The 25958-nt window shown below is 44.2% G+C and overlaps 1 protein-coding gene across 1 annotated transcript in view; it reads right to left on the bottom strand.

Annotated features, from left to right (window-relative positions):
* Window positions 1–23730, bottom strand: part of LOC141735503 (nuclear cap-binding protein subunit 1-like) — a 28559-nt gene extending 4829 nt beyond the window's left edge. The window contains exons 1-8 of the mRNA XM_074568392.1: window positions 23671–23730; window positions 22290–22354; window positions 21482–21562; window positions 7063–7137; window positions 5892–5995; window positions 5011–5133; window positions 3678–3780; window positions 1271–1362 (exon numbers count right to left, since the gene is read on the bottom strand). Of these exons, the coding sequence (XP_074424493.1) occupies window positions 1271–1362; window positions 3678–3780; window positions 5011–5133; window positions 5892–5995; window positions 7063–7137; window positions 21482–21562; window positions 22290–22354; window positions 23671–23730 (703 nt within the window). The remainder of the gene's footprint in view (window positions 1–1270; window positions 1363–3677; window positions 3781–5010; window positions 5134–5891; window positions 5996–7062; window positions 7138–21481; window positions 21563–22289; window positions 22355–23670) is intronic.
* Window positions 23731–25958: the final 2228 nt, after the last annotated feature.

Here is a 25958-nt window from a genome sequence, read left to right as displayed (position 1 = left end):
TGTCTTATTCTATTAAATCTGTTTATATTTCAACCCTCGGGTTTCCTTGTTTTTTTCCTGATTCCCCTTCCTGGGTGGGGAGGGACCATCGGATGATAGAATAATTGTCTAAATGACAATAAATTGTTGTGGGTTCCTCAAACCATAACAGTATTCAATCTTGATGTTAAAGTTTTCCTTTATGACATCAAAGCCTTTGTGTTGTGTCCCTAGAAAATAGTTGAGGCTGTGAACATCCATAATTTAAAGGTTGATATTTCAGGTAGGAATTTTTTTTATATGTATATCTATTTTGTATTTCTGTTTTTTTAAATTCTTTTATTTAAGAAACTATTTTACAATATCTTACCTCTCTTTCAGGACCTGACTTTTAAGAATATTAAAAGCAATTTTTTTAGTAACCCTAGAAAATGGGCCTTAGGCCCAGTAGCAGATGAGATGCAAGGATTCTCCAGCACTCGATGAAATTACTTTTGGAAGTCTGGCTCATGCAACTGAGGCACCAATCACTTCCAGACATAATATCATATATTACAAACACACCAGGGAGAAATATCCAAATAACTAATGCAGAAAAATTGAACACAAGTTTTTTACTGATCTCCATTTATAAAATGACGACAACATAGGGAAATAACAACTGCTGTGAAGAAATTGCATGTTTTAAACAACTGAGGTATTTTTTATAATTCTTTCAGCACATTATTTCATCAGACTCAGGAATGAACTTTAACCATGGTAGTGTCACAGACAAATCTGTTCTCAATGTTGGTTGAGAACAGATTTACTTGCTCTATCTGTGCATAACAGTGATTCCAACCTGGTCTTTGTGGCTCATCGTGACTGCTAGTGAAAAAACACACAAGTGCTAAATAACCAGGTTATCTCTTCAGCCTACTTCTGTGTTACAAGATCTACATCTTAAAAAGCATAAAGCATGAGAACACTGTTCTAATATTGACATTTCAAAGAAAAACAGGGTTGAGTTGGGTTTGGTTTTTAAGTTATTCTCTTGTAAACCAGAGCATAGCACAAAGCTGAAATTCTTCTGCACTGAACTTTTAACATGAAAGTCTCACTGACAGAGAATAAATTTGATGTCCAGTTTAAGGCACTTAACAGCAGTAAACACAACTTCAATTCTTTTAAATACAAGTAGACAATAGATAGTATTTTTAAGTAAACAAAGGAAATTACAATGCTTTATATTTTAACATTACTTTCTGCAAGTGGAAACTTCAACAAATATCTGCCATTGATGCTCTTACCTGGGGATGATTCTTCCAAACCTCATATACAACTCTCAGGACATGGAGTTTCCCCTCATCACTTTCAGCAAGTACTTTGAAGACTTCATGAAACCTTTAAAGAAATATAAGTAGTGAATGGAGCAGTTAGGATCAGGGCAATGAAGCAAGAGGCACATAGTAAGTGGTTTAGATGGTCCCAACGTTTTCTTTTGACCAATCCGCAACAATTCTGGAAAGGCTACCCCCTGAAAAATAGAGCTGTCCTGGGTTTAAAAGATTGCAGAGACAAGACAACTCCTAAAAACAATGTAACCCTGCCTCAGGGGCAAACTCAAAGCTAGGCTACAGTTCTCATGCTTTTAAATGCAGGAGAGAATCCTGCTGCTAGGTGTGCTTATCTACATGCAGGCAGAGTGAAATTTGCTGCTTTTTGTGCCTTGGACTTTGTCTATTGATAGGTGTTTCCATAACCGTAGACCATTATTCAATCTCCCCTCTACTGAGGAAAGCACTGAGAGCATCTACTTCAGTAGAGTTAAGCTGACTCCTATATCAGTATTTGCAGCTCAGTTTATGTAATGTAGCTATAAAGTTTAAATGGCTCCTTTTGACCTTATGGATATCACTGTTGATATGCAGCAGTGAAACCACTATAGCTCTGAATACACAAAGTCCTGCTCCTTATGTTACTGACTGTAGGCTAGTGACCATCGTTTTTTATAAACTGTCATCGTAAATCTTCCATGTGCAGACAAAAATCAAGCTTTTACATTCGTAAAGTATATAAAGTTGTATAAATAGAAAAACTGTTCAGTAAGACACATGACCACCTCTTTCATACTGAGACGGTTTAACAGCATCAAGCATGCAGTGTCAAAAATAAGTTATTTTCATCTACTCTAAGGTGGCTTCCCAGCACTTCAGATACTAGTAGCATAATGTGCTGTTGGACAGTTAAGGAAGAATAGGTAAGGCTTGATGTGAGAGAAAAAAAGCAGGGCAAACTACAGTAAGTACATTTTAAAGCCAGCTGCAGCAGTACTCCTCTCCCATTATTCTTTGGGGTCTTCTAAACATAAAATTAATTAGCCTCACAAAGCAGTCAAGCACTTGCAAGCAGGTCCAGAACAGGCAATAAGCTATCTGCTGCACTGTGACCATTCTCAGCTCCAACTTTTCTTCCAGTCAGGTAACAGCTCTTTGTCTCATGGACTTTGCAAGTCTAAATAAAGTTCAGTAGTGCAAATGAAACTGAAAACAGAGAACACATGGCTTGAGCAATAACTTTCCTCTTTCAAAGGAAAGTATAGACAGAGTGCCTCATTTCTTTGATTTAGAAACTATCATTAAGAGGATGTAATACATTTGCAAGTAGCTAATCCAGACACTAGCTAGGATATTTTTCATTACGCAGTGTGTGTTTCTCAAGACTTTGCAATAGTATGCACAAAGAGTCATAACACACCACACTTGTTAGAAAGATTACTTAAGACTTCCTATTAACTCTCTTTATATTTTAGGTAGTTTTCATAATTAGGAGTCACATATAGAAATATCTACACACTTAATGAGTTGATGAACTGCCACATAAATCTCCCCCCGTTTTTTTGTTTGTTTGTTTTTTTAAACCAACTAACTAACTTGCATGCTATTGATTGATTGATTGATTTAAACACAACAGCACAACCCAAGAGCAGTATGCTTGTGCAGGCAACTAACTCATAGCACAATATCTTTTGTTAGTAACAAAAACAAGGTGAGAGCTGGGTTGAAGGACATATTTGTAGGCTACAAAGGGATTTATTTCAGCTCAATTTCAGGAGTAACATTTGCATTTGAGAAAGCTACAAAGATTTTTGGTTTTTTTTATTTCAATAACAGATATTTACAACATTCTCCACTGCACAGATGTATGTTCCCTCTCGCATTGTCTACCAACATTAAAATCCAGGAAAGACCTTCTTCTGGTCCAGGAAAGACCTTCACTGTGCAGTGACTGAGTACCAAAGAGTCTCTATTTTAGAACCCCTACAGGGTTACTGGTAGAATCACAGACATTCAAGGATGTACTCAGAGTCATGCTCAGGTGAACAACACTGATACGCCCAAATGTGACAACAGGAAAACCCCAAATTGATATGTACCTTTATACTTGCAAGAGACTTAAAGCAGACAGAACCCTCAGCCTAATGCAATCAACATGTTTAAGATGTGTATGGTCTTGTTAATAATTCCATTCAGCTATGTAACCTAGTTTTCACATTACCTTCCTTTTAATAGTGTTACCGCTTCTGCCCAAAACACACCATCACATCGTGTAGCATCTAAAATGTTACTGAAGCCTGTAAATGAGTTATTTTATCAGACACTTCACTGTCAGAATGAAATGGTTCTGTAAGCCCAAAATAATGCACATACCACACTTACTTAGCCAGAGCACTGAAGGAGTGGCTGAAAGACTTCGCAGCTAGATGGAGCAGAGTCTGTACAAAAACTTCTGTTTTCAAAGGACTGAAGGCAAATCCTTCATCTGCAAGTTATTTAAAGTTAAAACAATAAGTACTTCAAGTAGAGGTTTTAAGTTGCTCCAAAATCTTTAATGATAATTTTTTGTAAAATGAATTAAAACAATAAATTAAGTTTCAGCAACTGGATTTTGTAAGGCTGAACAGAAAGTTAGTAAATATCTTCTAAAAGGTGCAGATCTTGTGACTTCCATCTGTCATGGAGAAAACATGTAGAAATAGTTCCAGGTTAATGAGAAATAGCAGCAGAGGGACAGCTATGCTAGTCGCATCTCACAGCACTGATGGAGAGAAGCAGGGAACAACAGCTGAAGACGCTGCAGAAGTCTGCATTGGGTTGGAGACAAGGCAGGCCACAGAGCACGGGAAAGGGGGAATGGATGAGAAGAGAGGAAGCTGCAGATGATTATAATACAGAGGTTGGGTATTTGTAATGGATGAGGAAGGGGGGCACTGACTATGCATAGGGGATGTGGGACACTTGAAGTAAATGGTTCTAAATCCCCTGGACACTGCTATAGACCTGCTGGCAACAAACAGGTAAGAAAAGGAACATCGATTACTATGTGGTGTTTATAGCAAATCAAGGAAAACAATACTGGCTTTCAAGCAAAAAAAGGCTCACAGCTGCTCTGGTGCATGCATAACACTTGCAGAATATTGCAGTATTACTCCTCAAACTTGTAGCTCACACTCCTTTCAGACCCCAAGAGCACAATGGCTTTGGAAATCGAGCATTAGGTGTGGCTGGACCAACAGCAAAGCTGGAAAGAACTTGAGCAAAGTCCTATTGTGAGAACGCTAGTTTCATTTAAATCTAGAGAAAGCTAAGAAAGCCATGGTGCTAGCTTTAACTGCTATGGGATTATATCAACAGGAGGCAAGCTCTTAAGTAGGGTAAAGGCACTAGATCTTTGGGACAAAGCTGATACCATGAAATGAGCTCTAATGTTGAAGGCAAAGGAAAATGTTAAAAATCCTTCATGCCACCTCTGTGGATAATTAGCAGAACCCACATCAAGGGCCAGGTTTCTTCTATTAACTAAAACAGACCTGTCTCTGTACGTGACAAGAACAGAAGAAACACTGACAGCTGTATGTTACTTCCATTTATTGTTAAACTGAAACCAACTATTAGAAAGGAAAGCAGTTCAATTAGCAGCGGAAACCATAACTACAGGACAGCAAAATGGTTTAGATGCAAACCTTACAATGGCTTTATCAGATGTCCTTACCATCATCGTCATCCTTATTTGGATTAGGCACATCTTTTAAAATGTCGAAGATTTCATCATTACTGGCCTTATTTTTAATTGCAATCGTTAAACAGAGTGCTACAGTATACCCAGGAAGAGACCCTAAATGAAAACAGAAAGTTCATATAGTCCTTTTCAAGTCTAGGATGGAATGAATATTTTTACATCAGCATGTTTCTCAGAGAAGCATGTACACTTCCCAGCTACCCCCAAAACTTGCTGCTCCCAATACCACTGTCCATATGACCATTCCATAAAATTCATCAGTGGGTTTCCTATTCTTCACAAATTCAAGCCCTTTTCTAGCACCTTCAGAGTTGAGGGGGAAATAACTCCCCTGATTAAAATTCCATTCTAATTTCCATCAGCTTCTTGAAAATACAGTACGTACTTGCATTTTCTCACTTATCTCTGCCTTTGATAACAACAGATCCTTCACATGATTTGCTGCCTCTCTGCTTGCATCATTACACCAAAACTGTTTAGTAAATCTTTTATTAAGTGCCCCATTCATTCAAAAACAAGTTCATATTATCTTTTGCTGCATTCATTTCTGCACAGTAGTCTGCCTGAACGATGGAAACATATGAAATTTTCTTTTTTTAGACTCCTGGAAAACCAAAGCAATGCTGTAGCACCTAGACTGCAGTCACCTCAGCGTGATTTAACTTCATACAGCTAGACTTTTTTTTTTTTTTTTTAAAAAAAGGTTTAGATTAGAAAGATCCAGACATAGCACTAGATCAAAATCAAATGTATTTATTTCAGCTGAGTTCTCCTTCATGAAGTTAAGTGACTTGACACTAAAGCTAGGACATTCCCTTGCTTAGAAATGAAGTTTCAGTAACTTAAATACTTACTATTGCTTTCATCTCCATATTTGTAAATACACGCTGGGTTTGCAGGACTGAGGACAGAAAAGCTTGAAGGAACAATGTCTATTATTCGCTGATGGTAGGAAAGCCTACAAAAGTAAATTTCACAGCAGTAGAATTATAATGGCATATCATCATCAGGGCTGACTCAACTCGCTGATTTAAAGTATTTCTCTTATTTTTTTAATTTGGACTGAGCAAAAAAAAAAAAATCAAAACGTTTATTCAAAGCAATGGGAGTTCCTGACAGATAGTAAGAGCTAACGTAACACTTTCTAGTAGATGCTTAATACTAGAATTTCATCCTCGCACAAGTGTAAGATGCTATGGGGACAACTGGTAAAATACTGGTATTAAAAGTGCAGGTGGGGGGAGGAGAGGAAAAAGAAGAAAAAAAAATATGATTAAACCAAATGGCTTCATTTTACCTTCCATCTTACTTACCTTACAAACACTGAATTCCTCTAATAAATTTTCAGTAAAATTAAAAGGAGCCACAGACAAAGTGAAACTTTTTGTAGCACAACAATTTTACACTTCATATATTAAACTCTCACAAAACAAAAGGTAAGCTTTTTCCATGTAAAATACTGAATTACATAGGTTCTTTGAACATTTTGCTCTTGCACTCTCCTATACCCCCCATTTCCACAATCATTAGCCCAATCTTGACAGCTGTTGTGCTTTTGCAGCTTCTTTTTAAGGTCTATGAGAATCAGAGATGCCCAGAACAATCAAGATATTTATTTATCTTAAACTAGGGATATAATAAACCCCCCTATTTCTGTGAATAACCACTGTTTTCCAGCAAATTACCTGAACTATTTTTCCTTCCCTGCCTGACCTATTATCAACTCTTTTTACCTATCCTCAAGCAGAAAAAGCCTTCTTAATTTGTACCTAGAAGGATGTCACCTCCACTTGCTCCACCTATTTGTCTCCCAGTCCACTAAGAAAAGCGGTGCCCTACAACAGATACACTAGAACAAAAATGAGCAAGTCAACAGAACAGACTTCAGCTAAAAAAGTTAACTGAGAAAATATGTATGCTTAAGACAAGGGCCACATTAAAAGGAATGCATCATTACCTGGAAGCAATGGCCAAACTCCAATTTAATGTAACTACAAAAGCAAGATGTTCAGAAGTCTTACTTACCTCATGCATTTTTCCAAAACCTCTCTCACAAATTTGGATTTGGGCTTCTCAAGGTCCTGAGTAAGACAGTCTGACCTATCAAAGAAAAAAAACCCAACCCAAAAACCACACACATGATAATTTTTAACACATGTATTTGTGTTTTAATCTGTTTTGGTCTGATACAACAGGTAGGGAACATTCACTGGATAATCACAATTCATAAAATCATTCAGGTTGAAAAGAATCTCAGGAGGCTCAGTAAGGAGACTGGCCCCATCCTCTCAGTAACCTCCTCATAGGTATTAGAAGGCTGCTATTACATCCCCCTGAAGCCTTCTTTTCTCCAGGCTGAACAAGCACAGTTCCCTCAGCCTCTCCTCATAGCACTGTAGCAGCTTGGTGGCCCTCTGATTAACTCCTACCAGTTTCTCAATGTCTGTCTTGTATTGGAGGGGGCAAAACTAGACACAGTACTCTAGATGAGGTCTAACAACTGCCAAGTAAAGGGGAATAATCACTTCCTTCAATCTACTGGATGCACTCCTGTTGACACTGCCCAGGATACTGTTTGGCCTTTGTCACTGCCAAAGCACACTACTGGCTTTTGTTCAGCCTATTCTCCAGCACGATCCCCAAGTCCTTTTCAGCAGAGCTGCTCCCCAGCCAGTCAGCCCCCTACCTGCACCATTGCAGGGGATTAGTTCATTCTAAGTACAGGACTCTGTGTTTGTCCTTGTAGAATTTTGGAAGGTTCCTCTCAGGCCATTTCTCCAGCTGAAATAGGTAGGTCCCTCTGAATGACAGCCCTATTCTCAAGCATATCAACTACACCCCCATATGTAACGTCTGCAAGCTTGATGAGGGTGCATTCTGCCTCTCCAGGTGTCCTGGTTCCAGTGGGGATAGGGTTAATTCTCCCCAGGCCCTGGCAGGGGCACAGGTATTCCATCCCATGTGAACCATGCCCAGTCTGTAGGCAGGAGCTGCCAGGGGAGGGGGCAGGAAGTCCTCGCTGGGAGTGGGCTGGGGTGTCCTGGGTCTGGTCAGTGAGCGGTGGTACCATAATCATGTTTGTACATTCCTCTCTCAGTGTTATTGTAGTTGTTTCCTTGTTCCTTTTGCTGTTCTGTTAAACTGCCTTTGTCTCAACTCATGAGTTTTGCCTTTTTCTTCTGATTCTCCCCCAGCCATGGGGGGGGGGGTTGAGAGAGTGGCCACGTGGTTCTTTGTTGCCATCTGAGGCTAAACCATGACACCAGGTAATTGATAAAGATCTTAAACAGGACAGGTCCCAAGATCGACCCCAGCAGTACTCCACTTGTAACCAGGCTCCAGGTAGAGTATAAACCATTAACCACTACTCTCTGAACCTGACAAACCAGACAGGTTTTCAACCATCTAGACCATAACAATCCAATTTGGATACAAGGATTCTGTAGGAGACCACATAAAAACCTTTTCTAAAGTCAAGGTGGATGACATTCACTGCTCTCCCCTCATCCACAAATTTAGTCCTTTCATTATACAAGGCAATGAGGTTGGTCAGGCATGATTTACCCTTGGTAAACCCATACTGGCTGTTCCCAATCACCTTCTTATCCCTTGTGCTCAGAAATGCATTCCAAGAAGACTCGCTCCATGATTTTCTCAGGGACCAAAGTGAGACTGACAGGCTTATAGTTCCACAGATTGTTCTGTTGGCCGTTTTTGAAAATAGGTGTAACATTTACCTATCTACAATTATCAGGGACCTCTCCTGATCTACACAGCCTTTCAAAAACAGTAGCTGCACAATAAAATCAGCCAGCTCTCCCAGCACTCTCAGGTGCATCCCATCTGATCCCATGAATTTGTATGGATTGAGATTTCTCAAGAGAATCGCGACTTGATCCTCTTCCACTACTGGTAATTCTTCTCCTCCTTGAACACTAAGCACAGAGACTTGGGAGACCATGTTTGTGAAGACTGAGGTAAAAAAGGCATTGAGTACCTTAAATATCTCTGCTGTCACTAAATCACCTGCTCTATTCAGCTGCAGGCCTGCGTTCTCCTTGTTTATTCTTTTACTGATAACATAGCAGCAGAAGCTCTCATTGCCCTTTATGTCCTTTGTAAATCTCAATTTAAGTTGAGCTTTGTCTTTCCTAATACCATCCCTGCATGCCCAGGCAATGTTTCTAAATTCCTCCTTTGTAGACTGTCCTTGCTTCCACCTCCTGTGCATATCCTTTTGCATTGGACCTCAGTTATGATCTCCCTGATTAGCTAAGCCGGCCTACTTAGTTTCCTGAGTATCAGGATAGACCATTCACGTACTTGGAGGAGGGTGTCCTTAAAGACCTGGCAGCTCTTTGGAGTTCCTTTGCCCTTCAGAGCTGCCTCTCATGGGATCCTCCCTACCAGTCCCCTGAATAAGATACCTGTTCTCCTGAAGTCTAGGGTCTGTACTCTGCTACTCTCCTTCCTCACTCCCCTCAGGATCTTGAGCTCCACTATTTCATGGTTGCTGCAGCCAAGGCTGCCATTGATTATCACATCCTCAACCAGTTCTTTCTTGTTAGTGAATAGCAGATTCAGCTGTATGTCACTCCTGTTTGGCCCATCCAGTACCTGCATCAAGAAGTTATTCCTGACACCCTCCAGAAATTTCATTGACTACTTGCATCCCTCTGTGTTGCCCTTCCAGCAGATGTCAGGGACACTTAAGCATCCATAAAGAACAGGGTCTGTGATCCAGAAAATTCCTCCAGTTGTTTAAAGATGATTGACTGTAGGAATGTGTCTGAGAGAAAATGGTCACGTGAGCCAGCCTCCCTACTATGAGAGATTAGATTAAGGGCAAAACAGGTGGTAGAAGATGGAATTAGTACATGGGAAAAACAGGAACTGAGAAGGTAGAAAACATGTTGTGCTAATGACTAAGCAATTTACTATGTGAATTCTTGTAACCAATCTGATCTGTGAATGAACTGCATGGACAGTGCGTGAACAGAGACTGTAAGCCAATCCTATAGCTGCCGCTAGCGCGTGCTCTTATGGCCTGTCTCTATATACTCTGTGAAAACTTGAATAAAGGGAGAACGATCATACTCATATTGAGACTCCATCGTTACTCCGGGTCCGTCTCCCACTCCGACATCCTCCGACATCTGGTAGCAGAGGATGGTTCAGCACGACTGAGTTCTCCGAGACTGCGGTAAGCAGCCAGAGGAGGGGAGTGGGAAACTTCGGCTGGGAGACGTGCTGCTTGGGCGCATCAGCGGGAGCAGACAACGGCGTGGGGTCGCTCCTCACCTCCCAGGCGCAGCTATGGAAACAGAAGCTGCGGCCACGCTACTCGCTGGGATCCTCTCTAAGAGAGGGATTGAAACACCAGCGAAACTGTTGCTCAAACTGATTAAGCCGGGGCAGGAGATGGGGCAACAAGTAACAAAAGAAGAAGGGGCTATATTAAGACTTCTCCTGCATATCCTCTCTAAGAGAGGGGTGAAATACAATGAGCGTATGCTCCGAAGGTTGTTAACCTGGTGCAGAGAGAACGGATTTGCACCAGAGCCCCAGACAGCTTTTAAACCAGAAATATGGGAGGCTGTTGGGAAAAAACTGTGGGAAGTGATAAGTAAAGGAGACAAAGAGGCATCACCGTTAGCGACGACATGGTGGTTGGTGTTATCGACCTTACAAGATATGAAGGCGGAGCGAGCCACAGCAGCCGGGGCTTTTGCAGCATTAAAACCCACGGGAGGGGGATCGAACAGGCCAGGTCCGAAGGTCTGGGACGATCCCCTGCTGATCCCCTCTGCTCCACCTGAGGCTGATGGAGGAGGCAGAATGTCAGCAGAGAAGGACAGAGCCGGAGCTGTTTGCTCCTGACATTGCCCACCCGCCTCGCCCCCTCCCCTCCCCAGTCGTCTCCCTGAGACAGAAGTGCTGGTTTTGTATGTCTGCTGTGTAAGTGTGTGTGGGCGCCAGCTTATACCTGCTGATCAGCATGTGTGCTACTGTTTGCTTTTTGTTGTGTGCAGTGTCGTTAGGTGACTCCACTTGAGCAGGTGTTCTGCCCGGTGTGGTACTGTTCTCGTATGCATCTAGGGCTGACACTCCGTCAAGTGAAGAAGCTTGTATATACACAGTGTTTAGACGTAAGGCGAGCGCGCCCCAAGTAGATAGACCAGCATGGGCTGTAGAACCGATGGAAGTCCTGAAATATTGGGGGAGTTTTCACCAGCCGACACGTTTACACTCTCGGGAACAGCTCGCCCGTGCAGGTTGTTTGTTGTTTGTCTATAAGGTCATGGTTGATTGGGAAAAGGAGTTGAGCCAAAATCTATAGGATGCTCTGTAGGAAAATGAGAAACTTAAGGAAAAATGAGAAACTGAGCTCTTGTTGCAAAGGCAGACTTTTATGTCAGTCATAAGTGATGGGAAAAAAAAAGAAAAAAAAAAAAGAAAAAAGAAAAAAAAGAAAAAAGAAAAAAAAGAAAAAAAAAGAAAAAAAAAGAAAAAAAAAAAAGAAACCAAACAGGAACAATTAGATGGGAAATGTGCCACGTTAGCACAAAAGTGTGCCATACGCATTACGAGAAAGCATCAGAAAAAGAGAAATAGGACACCTGATTCAAAGCAGTACCATAGAGATATGTTTTTTGGGGTTTTCCTATATGTGTCTATGTTATTGCATGCCTTAGTAGATTGCTCTGTGTTATACCCTGCGAGACTAAAATGAACCCCAGCAGAAGCGGTCTCTTGAGCAAGGGAGTGGAATATGGGAAAGCAACGGAAGATCGGTGAGGAGGACTGTAAATACACGCAAGGGACTCGCACCTGGGTGCTGGAAAACACAGATATCACACCAATTGTTATTCAGTCTCGGGTGCTTGCAAGAAAAACATTTGGATGACATAAGCCTGTAATGGACTCACAGACACCTTATCCAGCTGCTTGAGAATCTTGGCCTGTTGTGGAAGAAGATCAAAGCACAGTACCAGCAAGAACAGGGAGTCCGCATGCGCTCTTGCTAACAAGGACTCTTTTGCTGCCAAGGATTCTTGATAACAAGGACTCTCTTGCTGCCAAGGATAAGTTTAACAATGCTACTAGTACCGCTATTTCTGAGTTATTGCTAGATGTAGATAGTATTCGATATGCGATGTTGCAAAACAGAACTGCTACTGGTTTTTTGCTTTCAGCTCACAGACATGGTTGTCATGATTTTAAAGGACTGTATTGTGTGAATCTAAGTGACCACTCCAAATCCATCCATGCCCAGCTGCAGGAACTGCACCGACCGAACCAGCAACTTGTGGAGACCACTGGGTGAAATGTCTTTGCTGGATGGACTTGGGGGTGGGGTTGGTTGAAGCAAATTATACTCATCGCCTGTGGGGAAGGAATTTGTCTGTTATGTTTAGTATGCTGTTTGCCGTGTTTAATAAGCATTATACGATCAGTTGTAAATGCCGCTTTGCATCGTACCCTTGTACGAGTTGTAGAATATGTTGCTCTCAAAACTATGTGTGTATCCATGAGAACCCGACCTTCACAGAAGAAGATAACAAGAAGGGATTACAACAATGTAGTCACGTATCAGACAGCTGCTGTTAGCAAAGCTGGATCATGAGTTTGGTGAGACTCGCTGCATACGCTGGCCACGTGTGCAGCGACTCTGGCCTGTACTTTTCTACTCGATCCAGCGCAGGAGAGTCTGGTGGGACTCGCTGCGTGCACTGGCCATGCATGCAGCAACTCTAGCCTGTACTTCTCCAGTCAATCCAGTGCAGGATATAAGGGGGGCTGTCTCGGGTCAGAGAGGGGGAGAGAGACATGAGCACACTTTGAAGATACAGGGGATGCCCTGAAGCACTGTGTCTGGCCCCGCCCCCCCCATAAGTTCCATGTTCATTAACCCCAACAGCTCAGAAGGCATCACAGCATGTTGAAAGATAAGATATAGTCTACTACTGCTGCAAGACGCATTGAACACCTTCCTACAAGAATTTCAACCTTACGCCCTGATAGGACAGTGGGATGATGCACTCGCAAAGAGCCTGACTGCATTAGAGTGGGTATTTTTGCCACGTACCTTTTCAAAACCAGTAACTATGATGATCGAAATGTTACCACAATTGTTTTTCCAGGGTCGCTTGTGCTGTCAGCAACCGCAATGTATTTGAAATATTACAAAAGGATTTCTCGTGGGTAAATCCAAAGAAATTGGCTTTCTGGGCTAAATTTAGGAATCTGGGTATTTATTGCCTTAGCAGGGTTCTTTTTGATTCTGTTTTTAATTGTGTTTAGTATATGACCTGCTAAGAGCGTCACAACAAGGATAACATGTCCAAATTAAAAGCAGTTAAAAATGGTTTCGATGATTGGTCAAACTCATGGGGTATAACAGGATGGTTATCAGACTTACTAAAGCAAGGGCTCATGCTATTGTTGGTTATATTATTATTGGTTATGGTAGCCTCGTGTGTTCTCCGCAAAGTGACTGACATGATAGAAAATGCCATGCATAAGGTCTGGCTGGCTCAAGAAGAAAAAGGGGGGATTGTAGGAATGTGTCTGAGAGAAAATGGTCACGTGAGCCAGCCTCCCTACTATGAGAGATTAGATTAAGGGCAAAACAGGTGGTAGAAGATGGAATTAGTACATGGGAAAAACGGGAACTGAGAAGGTAGAAAACATGTTGTGCTAATGACTAAGCAATTTACTATGTGAATTCTTGTAACCAATCTGATCTGTGAATGAACTGCATGGACAGTGCGTGAACAGAGACTGTAAGCCAATCCTATAGCTGCCGCTAGCGCGTGCTCTTATTGCCTGACTATATATACTCTGTGAAAACTTGAATAAAGGGAGAACGATCATACTCATATTGAGACTCCATCGTTACTCCGTGTCCGTCTCCCACTCCAACAATTGACCACTTTCTAATCCTAATCAGGTAGTTTGTAACTCCCACCATGATGTCACCCTCACTGGCCTCTCCTCCCATCTTAACCAACAAGCTCTCAATCAGTCTGTTGCCCATTTCATAGAAGCCCATGTATTCAATTTGGTCCTTCACATAGAGGTCAACGCCCCTCCTCTTCTTCCCTGCCTGTCTTTCCTGAAGAGTCTGAATCCATCCATTGAAGAACTGTGGTTATATGAGCTCTCCCACCACAGCTCAGCTACACATCACAGTTCTTCATCCGCACACAGAGCTCTAGCACTTTGTGTGTTTCCCAGGCTGTGTGCATTTATGCACAGGCACTTGAAGGGGGCCCTTTTGTCCTGCTTTATCCTTTTCTTTCCAGAGACTGAGACTCCACCACCTCTCTGGGCAGCCTGTTCCAGTGCTCTGCCACCCTCAAAGTAAAGAAGATCCTCCTCATGTTTAGGTGGAACTGCCTATGTTCAAGTTTGTGTGCCCATTACCTCTCATCCTGTCACTGGGCACCATTGAAAAAAGACTAGCCCCATCCTCCTGACGCCCACCCTTTAAGTATTTATAAGCATCGACCAAAATTGAATACATGGACTTCTATGAAATGGGCAACAAGCTGATTGAGAGCTTGTTAGTTAAGATGGGAGGATGAGGAGGAGAAAGCGGCCAGCCAGAACCGGTACCTGGCGCTTCCGGGGGTGGTAACAGCTGAGGAGGAGTGGGGCGGAGCCAGCACCCCCAGCGGGAGATTTAAACAAGGCGTAAACACACCAACGGTCACTCGCCGAGAAGACCAGCTCCAATGCAGGTAAGTTTGTGCTGGGGAAGGGAATCGCGGCAAAAAAAGCCGGCAAAGGGGCTCGTTTTTGAGGCTTTTCCAGCCGGGAAAAAGCGGCCAGCCAGAACCGGTGCCTGGCGCTTCCGGGGGTGGTAGCAGCTGAGGAGGAGTGGGGTGGAGCCAGCACCCCCTCTCACAAAAGCAGCCCTTCGGGAGCGCACTGAGCAAACAAGCAGCGAGTGGGCGTTCCCTGGGTGTCACCCGCGGAATCACCTGGGAGTACCAAAGAAGGGTGTACGTTGGTGAGGCGACACTAGCGGCGGACATGGTCTCCACCAGGTCTGTAGCCAAAGCCAGAAGGAATAAAGCAACCCAAATGGATGTGATGGAGAGACATGCAGCTGTCCAGGCGATGGGCTGCATGGAATGTCTGTCACTCTGGCAGGAGGACAGCAAAGACAGTGCCTGTGTGCGCTGCAACCAGGTAAATGATCTGCTGAGCTTAAGGAGGAAGTGGAAAGACTGAGGAGCATTCGGGAGTGTGAAAGGGAGATTGATTGGTGGAGCCACACCCTGCCATCCTTAGGGAAAAAGCAGCAGGAGGAGGCTCCACGAGAGGCAGAGGATCCCCTGCCCTCTTGTCACCAGGCAGAAGGAGGGGAACTAGGAGAGGATGGGGGGAATGGAAGCAGGTACCTGCTCAGGGCAGCAGGAGAGCCCCCTCCAGACCCCCGATACCCCCCCAGGTGCCCATACAGAACAGATATGGGCCTCTGGAGATAGATGAGGAGGGAACTAAGGATATTGATAAAGCCTCATCCAGGGACTTGTCAAAGCAGCCAGCTCCACACATTAAGACTGCCTCTGTGAAGAGCAGGAGGAGGGCAATAGTCATAGGGGGTTCCATTCTGAGGGGAACTGAGGGTCCCATATGCAGGCTGGACCCTTCCCACAGGGAGGTCTGCTGCCTCCCTGGGGCCCGTGTTAAGGATGTAACCAGGAAGCTTCCTGGCCTGATATGGCCCTCAGATTATTACCCTCTTTTGATCTTACAGGCAGACAGTGAGGAGCTGGAGAGTAGAAGTCTGAGGGCAATGAAGAAAGATTTCAGGGCCTTGGGATGGCTTGTCAAGGGTTTGGGAGCACAAATTGTGTTCTCCTCTGCCCTTCCAGTTTTGGGGACTGACGAATGGGTGAAGAAGAAAATCAGACAGATCAACACCTGGCTCCAAAACTGGTGCTACGAGCAGGGCTTTGGGTTCTGTGATCATAGTTTGATCTGCAGGACACCAGGGCTACTTGCTAAGAATGGGGAAACCCTATCCCAAAAGGGGAAAAGGGTACTAGGCCAAGAGTTAAGGCTCATGGACAGGGCTTTAAACTAGAAATGAAGGGGGAAGGGGATAAAACCAGGCCCACTAGTATTGAGCCTAGGGATAAAGGGCCAAGGATGGGGGTGAAATCGGTAGCCCAGCTCAAGTGTATCTACACGAATGCACGTAGCATGGGCAACAAATGGGATGAGCTGGAAGCCATTGTGCAGCAGGACAGCTATCATGTAGTTGCCATCACAGAAACGTGGTGGGATGACTGTCATGACTGGAATGCTGTGATGAATGGCTATAAGCCCTTCAGAAGGGACAGGCAAGGAAGGAGGGGCGGGGGTGTGGCTGTGTACATTAGGGAGTGTTTTGATTGGATAGAGCTAGATTCCAGTGATGATAAAGGTGAGTGTTTATGGGTAAGGATGAAGGGGAAGGCAAATAAGGGAGATGATCTTGTGCTGGGAGTATGCTAGAGACCACCCGACCAGGATGAGGAGACAGATGAAGTATTCTATAAGCGGCTGGCTGAAGTCTCGCAATCGCCAGCCCTTGTTCTGGTCTTCAACCTGCCGGGTATCTGCTGGAAATATAACACAGCAGAGAGCAGGCAGGCTAGGAGGTTCCTCGAGTGCATGGAGGATAACTTCCTGACACAACTGGTAGGCGAGCCTACCAGGGGAGGTGCCTTGCTAGACCTACTGTTCGCAAACAGTGAAGGACTAGTGGGAGATGTGGTGGTCGGAGGCCGTCTTGGGCTTAGTGATCATGAAATGGTCAAGTTTTCAATTCGTAGTGATGTAAGGAGGGGGGTTAGCAAAACCTCCACCTTGGACTTCCGGAGGGCGGACTTTGGCTTGTTCAGGACACTGGTTGAGAGAGTCCCTTGGGAGACAGCCCTGAAGGGCAAAGGGGTCCAGGAAGGCTGGACGCTCTTCAAGAAGGAAATCTTAAAGGCCCAGGAGCAGGCTGTCCCCAAGTGTCGCAAGTCTAAAGGGCAGGGAAAATGGCCAGTTTGGATGAGCAAGGAACTTCTGATGGGACTACTTAGGAAAAAAAGGAGGGTTTACCACCTTTGGAAGAAGGGACAGGCAACTCAGGAGGAGTACAGAGATCTCATTAGGTTATGCAGAGAGAAAATTAGGAAGGCAAAAGCCCAGCTGGAGCTCAACTTGGCCACTAACATTAAGGACAAGAAAAAAGGTTTTATAAATACATCAACAAAAAGAGAGCCAGGGAGAATCTCCATCCCTTACTGGATGCGGGGGGGAGGGAAAGTTGCAACCAAGGACGAGGAGAAGGCTGAGATACTTAATGCCTTCTTTGCCTCCATCTTCAATAGTCAGACCAGCTATCCCCAGGGGGTTCAGCCTCCTGAGCTGGAAGATAAGGATGGAGAGCAGAACAACCCACCCATAATCCAGGAGGAAGTAGTCAATGATCTGCTTCTGCACCTAGAGGCACATAAGTCTATGGGGCCAGATGGGATTCACCCAAGAGTACTCAGGGAGCTGGAGGGAGAGCTCACTAAGCCCCTCTCCATCATTTATCAACAATCTTGGTCAACAGGGGAGGTACCAGATGACTGGAGGGTGGCTAATGTGATGCCTATCTACAAGAAGGGTTGGAAGGAGGATCCGGGGAACTACAGGCCTGTCAGCCTGACCTCGGTACCAGGAAAGATCATGGAGAGGATCATCTTGAGTGAGCTCTCAGGGCAAGTGCAGGGCAGCCAAGGGATCAGGGCCAGCCAGCATGGGTTTAGGAAAGGGAGGTCCTGCTTAACCAACCTGATCTCTTTCTATGACCATGTGACCCGCCTTCTGGATGCAGGGAAGGCTGTGGATGTTGTCTATCTGGACTTTGGTAAGGCCTTTGACACCGTCCCCCACGGCATTCTCCTGGAGAAGCTGGCAAATCATGGCATAGACAAATGTACTCTTCACTGGGTTAAAAACTGGCTGGATGGCCGTGCCCAGAGAGTTGGGATTAATGGGGTGAAATCCTCTTGGCGGCCGGTCACCAGTGGTGTCCCTCAGGGCTCAGTTCTGGGGCCAGTTTTGTTTAATATCTTTATCAATGATCTGGATGAGGAGATTGAGTGCACCCTCAGTAAGTTTGCAGATGACACCAAGCTAGGTGGGAGTGTTGATCTGCTTGAGGGTAGGAAGGCTCTACAGAGGGACCTGGACAGGCTGGATCGATGGGCCAAGGCCAACTGTATGAGGTTTAATAAGGCCAAGTGCCGGGTCCTGCATTTCGGTCACAACAACCCCAAGCAACGCTACAGGCTTGGGGAAGAGTGGCTGGAAAGCTGCCCGGCAGAAAAGGACCTGGGGGTGCTGGTGGACGGCCAGCTTAACATGAACCAGCAGTGTGCCCAGGTGGCCAAGAGGGCCAACAGCATTCTGGCTTGTATTGGGAATAGTGTGGCCAGCAGGAGTAGGGAAGTGATGGTGCCTCTGTACTCGGCACTGGTGAGGCCTCACCTCGAGTACTGTGTTCAGTTCTGGGCCCCTCTGTACAAGAGGGACATTGAGGTGCTGGAGCATGTCCAGAGGAGAGCTACCAGGCTGGTGAGGGGTCTGGAGACCAAGTCATATGAGGAGAGGCTGAGGGAGCTGGGGTTGTTTAGCCTGGAGAAGAGGAGGCTGAGGGGAGACCTCATTGCCCTCTACAACTACCTGAAAGGAGGTTGGAGAGAGGTGGGTGTTGGCCTCTTCTCCCAGGTGAATAATGACAGGACCAGAGGAAATGGTCTGAAGTTGCGGCAGGGGAGGTTTAGATTAGATATTAGGGAGAATTACTTTACTGAAAGAGTGGTCAGGCCTGCCCAGGGAGGTGGTTGAGTCACCATCCCTAGAGGTATTTAAGAAATGTCTAGATGTGGCACTTCAGGGCATGCTCTAGTGGCAGAGATTGTAGGCTGCTTGGTTGGACTCGATCTTAAGGGTCCTTTCCAACCATGAAGATTCTGTGAAAAAGACCCAAGTCCCTCAGCCTTTCTTCATGAGAGAGGTGTTCCAGTCCCCTAATCATCTTGGTAGCCCTTTGCTGCACCCTCTCCTGCAGTTCCTGGTCCTTCTTGAACTGGGGAGTCCAGAACTGGACACAGTACTCCAGGTGTGGCCTCACCAGGGCAGAGTAGAGGGGGAGGATGACCTCCCTCGACCTGCTGGCCACGCTCTTCTTGATGAACCCCAGGATGCCATTGGCCTTCTTGGCCATGAGGGCACCTTGCTGCCTCATGGTCATCCTGTTGTCCACCAGGACTCCCAGGTCTCTTTCCACAGAGCTGCTCTCCAGCAGGTCAGCCCCCAACCTGTACTGGTGCATGGGGTGATTCCTCCCCAGGTGCAGCACCCTACACTTGCCCTTATTGAATTTCATAAGGTTTCTCTCCACCCAACTCTCTAGCCTGTCCAGGTCTCTCTGTATGGTGGCACAGCCTTCTGGTGTGTCAGCCACCCCTCCCAGCTTTGTACCATCAGCAAACTTGCTGAGGGTGCACTCTATCCCTTCATCCAGGTCATTGATGAATATATTGAAGAGGACTGGACCCAGTACTGACCCCTTGGGGAACACCGCTCCTCACTGACCTCCAACTAGACTCTGTGCCCCTAATCACGACCCTCTGAGCTCTATCTTTCAACCAGTTTTCAATCCACCACACTTCCTAAGCTTCCCTATGAGGATGCTGTGGGAGACAGTTGTTGAATGCCTTGCTTAAGTCAAGGTAGACAATGTCCACTGCCCTCCCCTCATCTATCCATCCAGTCATGCCATCATAGAAGGCTATCAGATTAGTCAGACATGATTTCCCCTTGGTGAATCCATGTTGAGTACTTGTGATAGCTTTCTTTTCCTCCACATGCCTTGAGATGATGCCCAGAATGAGCTGTTCCATCATCTTTCCAGGGATGGAGGTGAGACTAACAGGTCTGTAGTTTCCTGGCTCCTCCTTCTTGCCTTTTTTGAAGGCTGGAGTGACATTGGCTTTCCTCCAGTCCTCAGGCACCTCACCTGTTCTCCAGGACCTTTCAAAGATGATGGAGAGTGGCCCAGCAATGACTTCCACCAGCTCCCTCAGCACTCTCAGGTGCATCCCATGGGGGCCCATGGACTTGTGGATATCCAGTTTACTTAATTGATCCCTCACTTGATCCTCCTCAAGTAAGGGGAAGTCTTTCTTTGTCCAGACTTTCCCTGTTACTTTCTCCAGAGTCTGGGACTCCTGAGGGCTGGGCTGAGCAGTAAAGACTGAAGCAAAGGCGGCATTCAGTAACTCCGCCTTCTCCCCATCCTCTGTCACCATGGCTCCTGTCTCACTCAACAGCAGGCCCACATTTTCTCTAGTTTTCCTTCTGCCTCTGATATGCTTGAAGAAACCCTTCCTGTTGAGCCTGACATCCCTTGCCAGGTTTAATTCCAAGGAGGCCTTGGCTTTCCTCATTTTATTCCTCCATACTCTGACAGTATTCTTGTACTCTTCCCAAGTGGTCAGTCCCTTCTTCCACTTGAGTTTTTTCTGAAGCTCCCTGCTCAGCCATGCATGTCTCCTGTGTCCCTTGCCTGATTTCTTGCTCTCAGGGATGCACCGATCCTGAGCTTGGAGAAAGTGCTATTTGAATACCAACCAGCTCTCTTGAGCCCCCCTGCCTTCCAGAGCCCTAGCTCACGGGATCTCTCCAAGCAGTTTCTTGAAGAGGTCAAAGTCAGCCCTCCTGAAGTCCAAGGTTGCAATCCTACTTGTTGTTGTTTTGTGCATATTACCCACAATCCTGAACTCTGTCTTCTCGTGATCATGAGCAGGCTGCAGAAGTTAGACTGTAGGGAGGACTAAGCCCCCAAGTAATCTTTCTTTATATGTGGGAGCAGGAGAGGATGGGAGTAAGCAGAAGGCATGGTACTTGGAATACAAGGGTTTGGGAAAGCTATGGTTAGGCACTGAGGGGGTATAGGGAGCTCCTGCTAGAAGCAAAAAGATCAAGATTCAGGGGGAGGGTGGGGGGTGTCATGTTAGGATGGCACTCAGAGTGAGGTTACACGTATGAATGCAGGCGGTCAAAGGGAAGGAGAGTCAAGGCAAACTACTGATAAGTAGGAGAACCCTTCTGAAAAGCTTGCAAACAACTGACTGAAGTGATAAGGACAAAAATCACAAGCAAATCAGGTTTCCACTGTTTGTAGAACACAGTACTGCTTGGATATTCATTACAGAAAAATGGGATTGTTTATATAGTGCCTAAAGATTACCAACCTTGTCTACCAAGGAATGCTATTAAACAGGTGGGAGGGAGGGGCCAAAAGCATTAGTGGAAAGCAGTTAACAAAACCACTATATTGTGACATTTGCTGCATAAGTTCGAAGATTTAAGTTCTGATGGGAGACAGAGACTGACTTACCAATCTTCCCAGCTCCAACAGAACTGAAAGTTACTCAGGTGGTGGGAAAACCAGTTAATAAACATTTTAAAAAAGAAAGCTCTATTAAATACCAGAATTGCAAAGAAAATCCCAACGAACTTACTAATTGACAAGTAGAATACATCTATAAGAAAATCTCAAAGATAAACCCAAACTCTCTAATCTGTAGTCATTAATGCATTAAATAGATATCAGTGTTGACTCATACAAAAAGACTGAATTGAGAGTCAAAAGCCAGTCTTTATGGATGAATGTGCAATCTGTCTTGTTCTGGTGCATATACAAGACTAATGACTTACTAAAATAAGCAGTGAAAAAAAAACTTACTGCAAGTCTACAGGTTTTCACATTTCTGCATGGTAATTTTAGTTCTACGTAATGCAGACCACTCAAACCACAGAAACGCCACTGCTCCTTTCCAGCTAGTCAACCTTCCCATAAACCTACTTCCAACCCTTTGGTTCCTCAGGCCAACAGGGAGGAGGAAGTAGTACATAACAGAAGGGAGTATGGAAGTGGAAGAGTTGTCATAGTTTTTATAGCTGCACTGTATAGCTAATCAGAGTAGTGATTTGAAGGAAAGAGTTTCTGGGGGAAGAAAGGCAAGCGGTCAGTCCGTCCCTTACCTTCTCTTCAGATGGCTCAAGTCTAGCGCCCCAAAAACATTTTGTACAGAATCAAACCGTTTATTCAAGGATTTTAGATGATCCTTTTCAAAAATGCATCAATATCCAATGCACAAGAAAAATGAAAAACATTTTCTGTTGTCCCCAAAATATATACTTACCTGTCTATACATGTAGTATTCATTGTATCCAAGTGCATGTAAAGCATTTCTGTGGCTTGTGCAAGCTGAAAGTTTCTTATTAAAGTTAACAGAGAAGCATCTGAAATTGTGAGTTACTCTCTCCATTTTTCAGAGATGATTTCATCAACTCTCTACTGACAGCTCCCTGTCTCTATATCATGACTTACCCCATTTTGAAAAGGCCACAGGAATAAATAAATAATGAAGCATGCAGTTTTCCCCAATAAGTAACGTCTATTCTCTAATCCAAGTCTGGTTTTCTTCCATTGCTTATAGTGAGACCATTAGCTGCTATTACTGGAATCCAGAATCCCCCCTATGAGACAACAAAAACTGTACACTAATTATATGAACGGACATCAACCTTGTTATGGATCACATTTTTATTCTCACAGTTTTAGCTTCATATGATCCTGTTGCTGCCTAATCAACAGACCATCTTTGCTCATCGTTAACAGCTCAAGAAAGTACATCCACACTGGCCTGATCAAAAGGCCATGGCCAGACAACCCTGATCCTTTGTTGCTGTATCCCTATTGATACTTACTGCAAGCAGGTCCCCACAATTTTAGGGATAGTCTTAGTGAGAGTTTAGACTACATGGTTAGAATCACTGGGTGGGTAATTTCAAGCAGTAGAATAAAAATTTAGGAATGGAATTACCAGTAGGTATGTCTGTCAGTCCTCCATTCTCAGTGACCGTAGCTCATTAGCCACAATCTAAACCTACTAAAACTAAATCTAAAAAGGGGCCAAATGCAACACTCAGAATTAGCTAGGAGCTGATACTTCCTTCTTCATCATTAGCTACTCTCTGACCTGAGGGATTATTATTGACTTTATTAATACTCCTAGTCCATTTCAGTGCAAACTCAAACAGGTTAATTCAAATTATCTACTACACTTTTCAGTGAAATGGACTAGGAGCACTCATACCACTGTTACAACAAAAGATTTAAGAAATTAATTTCCTTTTCCAGGTTTTAATGTGACTATAACCATGCCACAAGCTGCCCTAATGTAAACACAGGGCTCAGAATCATGCAAGTTATTTATTCTGTCCCTTGGCTATAAGAGGGCTCCTCAAAAAGATCTGCAGAGGAATCAGAACAAGGTTCCTCAGTTTGCCTGGTCTGCAAGCTAAAGAACAGGCTTAGATGTGAATGCAGGCTTTACTTATGACTGTTGAGTTGTGTTATTCCTTCATGTGAGCAGTGTTATTGGCAAAGTTTCATGCAGCTAAATAGGGAAAGAAGGAAAATTTATTACTGCTGACATTTACTGCTATTCCATCCTGTACAGAACAAAAGAAAAAAATACTCCATTTTAAAAAGGCTCTTTAGCAGCATGAAAAGGATACAACTTGTGGTAAAGAGCCAGGCTGGAGTTTGCACAGTTCAATGAGGAGTGCTGTGTACATAACCTCAATGTGTGGTGGAGATGGAAGCTGAAACAATTCTGCAAATATTACCTACGTGGGAGAAAAGCACAGAATCAAAGCACAGTCAGACTCAGCCTGCACAGTCCTGAACTTGAGAACAGCAATGCACACGTTCAGCAATTATATACCAAAACAAGGCCCATTTTATTCTGTCAAACTCACATTCTGGGAATAAGAGAGGAACTTCAAAAGATAGTGCAAACTCTTCACCATACTAATATAAGCCTCCTTAATTACCCTTATCATTTTAGACTAATGCCATGCAAAAGACTAGCATTATGCAACAATTCTGTTATGTCTAGTAAATACAACGAACAGTGTAGAAGTGTGCACTGAGTTATAGCATGAGCTAATGCAATATTATAGCGGAATCTGAGGAAGGAAGGAAGGAAGGAAGGAAGCAAGCTAGCTGAATTCATCTGCTCCTGATCTAGGAAAGTATTAAATGAAAGATACACATTTAACAGGAAAAAACAGCTGCATGAGTGACATCTGTCCCTTTCTTATAGCACTGTGTTTACTTTACTCCTACCTAAAAAGTTATATAAAGGTATTTGCATGTCTTAGGCAAAAAACGGCTCCTATCCTCAGGATACAAAACAGAAAAACATTAAAAAAAAAAAAAGGAAGAAGATAAGGACTGATCTACTTGAGACATTACATTGGACCATGTTTTTGAAATTCATCAAATGTTCATTATCAGATGTTCAGATACAAATTTCAAACTGGCATATCATACTTGGGGGGGGGAAATCACCTGGCTACCTGGAAGATTGGGGCACTGATGACACTGACTCTGTAAAGCTTAAGTTCTAAGTTAAGTGCTAAGTTCTTATGTTGTTTTGACAGACACCAATAATACCAACACATACATCTATGTGGAGATATTAAGAAAAGGGGGCCACACTTCAGAGCGTTTCACACAGACTACAGAGTAGTATGGAGAATTCTGAACTCAGCCTTATGAACTTTAAAGGCATGAGGTCCCACAGGTGATTAATCCTTTCAGTCACCACTACAAGTGGGTTTATTGAAAAGGGATAGAGTGCTTTCAGTTTATATTTACTTCTGCCTTGAAAATAAAGAAAAGTGTTGTTTTAACATTTAGAAAATATTAGTTAGGCTAAATTATATCTATTGCTCTATGTCCATCTGCAAATCAAGGGAAGTCTCTTAGAGATGTTTATTATATTGTAGTTGAAGGCAACATATTATCAACTTCATAGAATCATAGAATGTGTTGGGTTGGAAGGGACCTTTAAAGGTCATCTAGTCCAACCCCCCTGCAGTAAACAGGGACATCTTTAACTAGATCAGATTGCTCAGAGCCTCATCAAGCCTGACCTTGAATGTCTCCAGGGATGGGGCCTCCACCACCTCTCTGGGCAACCTGTTCCAGTGCCTCACCACCCTCATTGTAAAGAGCTTCTTCCTAATGTCTCATCTAAACCTACCCTGCTCTGGTTTATAACCATTGCCCCTCGCCCTACTGCTACATGCCCTTGCAAACAGTCCCTCCCCAGCTTTCTTGTAGGACCCCTTCAGGTACTGGAAGGCTGCTATAAGGTCTCCCTGGAGCCTTCTCTTCTCCAGGCTGAACAACCCCAACTCTCTCAGCCTTTCCTCATAGGAGTACTCCTAAAAAGTTATATAAAGGTATTTGCATGTCTGTTAGGCAAAAAACGGCTCCTATCCTCAGGATACAAACCAGAAAAACTCCAGGAGCAGAGGGGCAGAATCACCTCCCTCGATCTGCTGGCCACGCTTCTTTTGATGCAGCCCAGGATGCAATTTGCCTTCTGGGCTGCAAGTGCACATTGTTGGCTCATGTCCAGCTTTTCATCCACCAGTACCCCCAAGTCCTTTTCCTCAGGGCTGCTCTCTATCACGTCATCCCCCAGCCTGTATTGATAATGAGGATTGTCCTGACCCAAGTGCAGGACCTTGCACGTGGCCTTGTTGAACTTCATGAGGTTTGCACGGGCCCACCTCTCTAGCTTGTCCAGGTCCCTCTGGATGGCAACCCGTCCCTCTGGCCTGTCAACCACACCACTCAGCTTGGTGTCATCTGCAAACTTGCTGAGGGTGCACTTGATCCCACTGTCTATATCATTGATGAAGATATTGAACAGCAGTGGTCCAAGTACGGATCCCTGAGGGACACCACTTGTCACCCCTCTCCATCTGGACATCGAGCCATTGACCTC

Source organism: Larus michahellis, chromosome W (genome assembly GCF_964199755.1).
Source record: "Larus michahellis chromosome W, bLarMic1.1, whole genome shotgun sequence".
Lineage (NCBI taxonomy): Eukaryota > Metazoa > Chordata > Aves > Charadriiformes > Laridae > Larus > Larus michahellis.
Note: the sequence above shows the minus strand (reverse complement) of the source record. Positions and strands in the feature narration are given on the sequence as shown.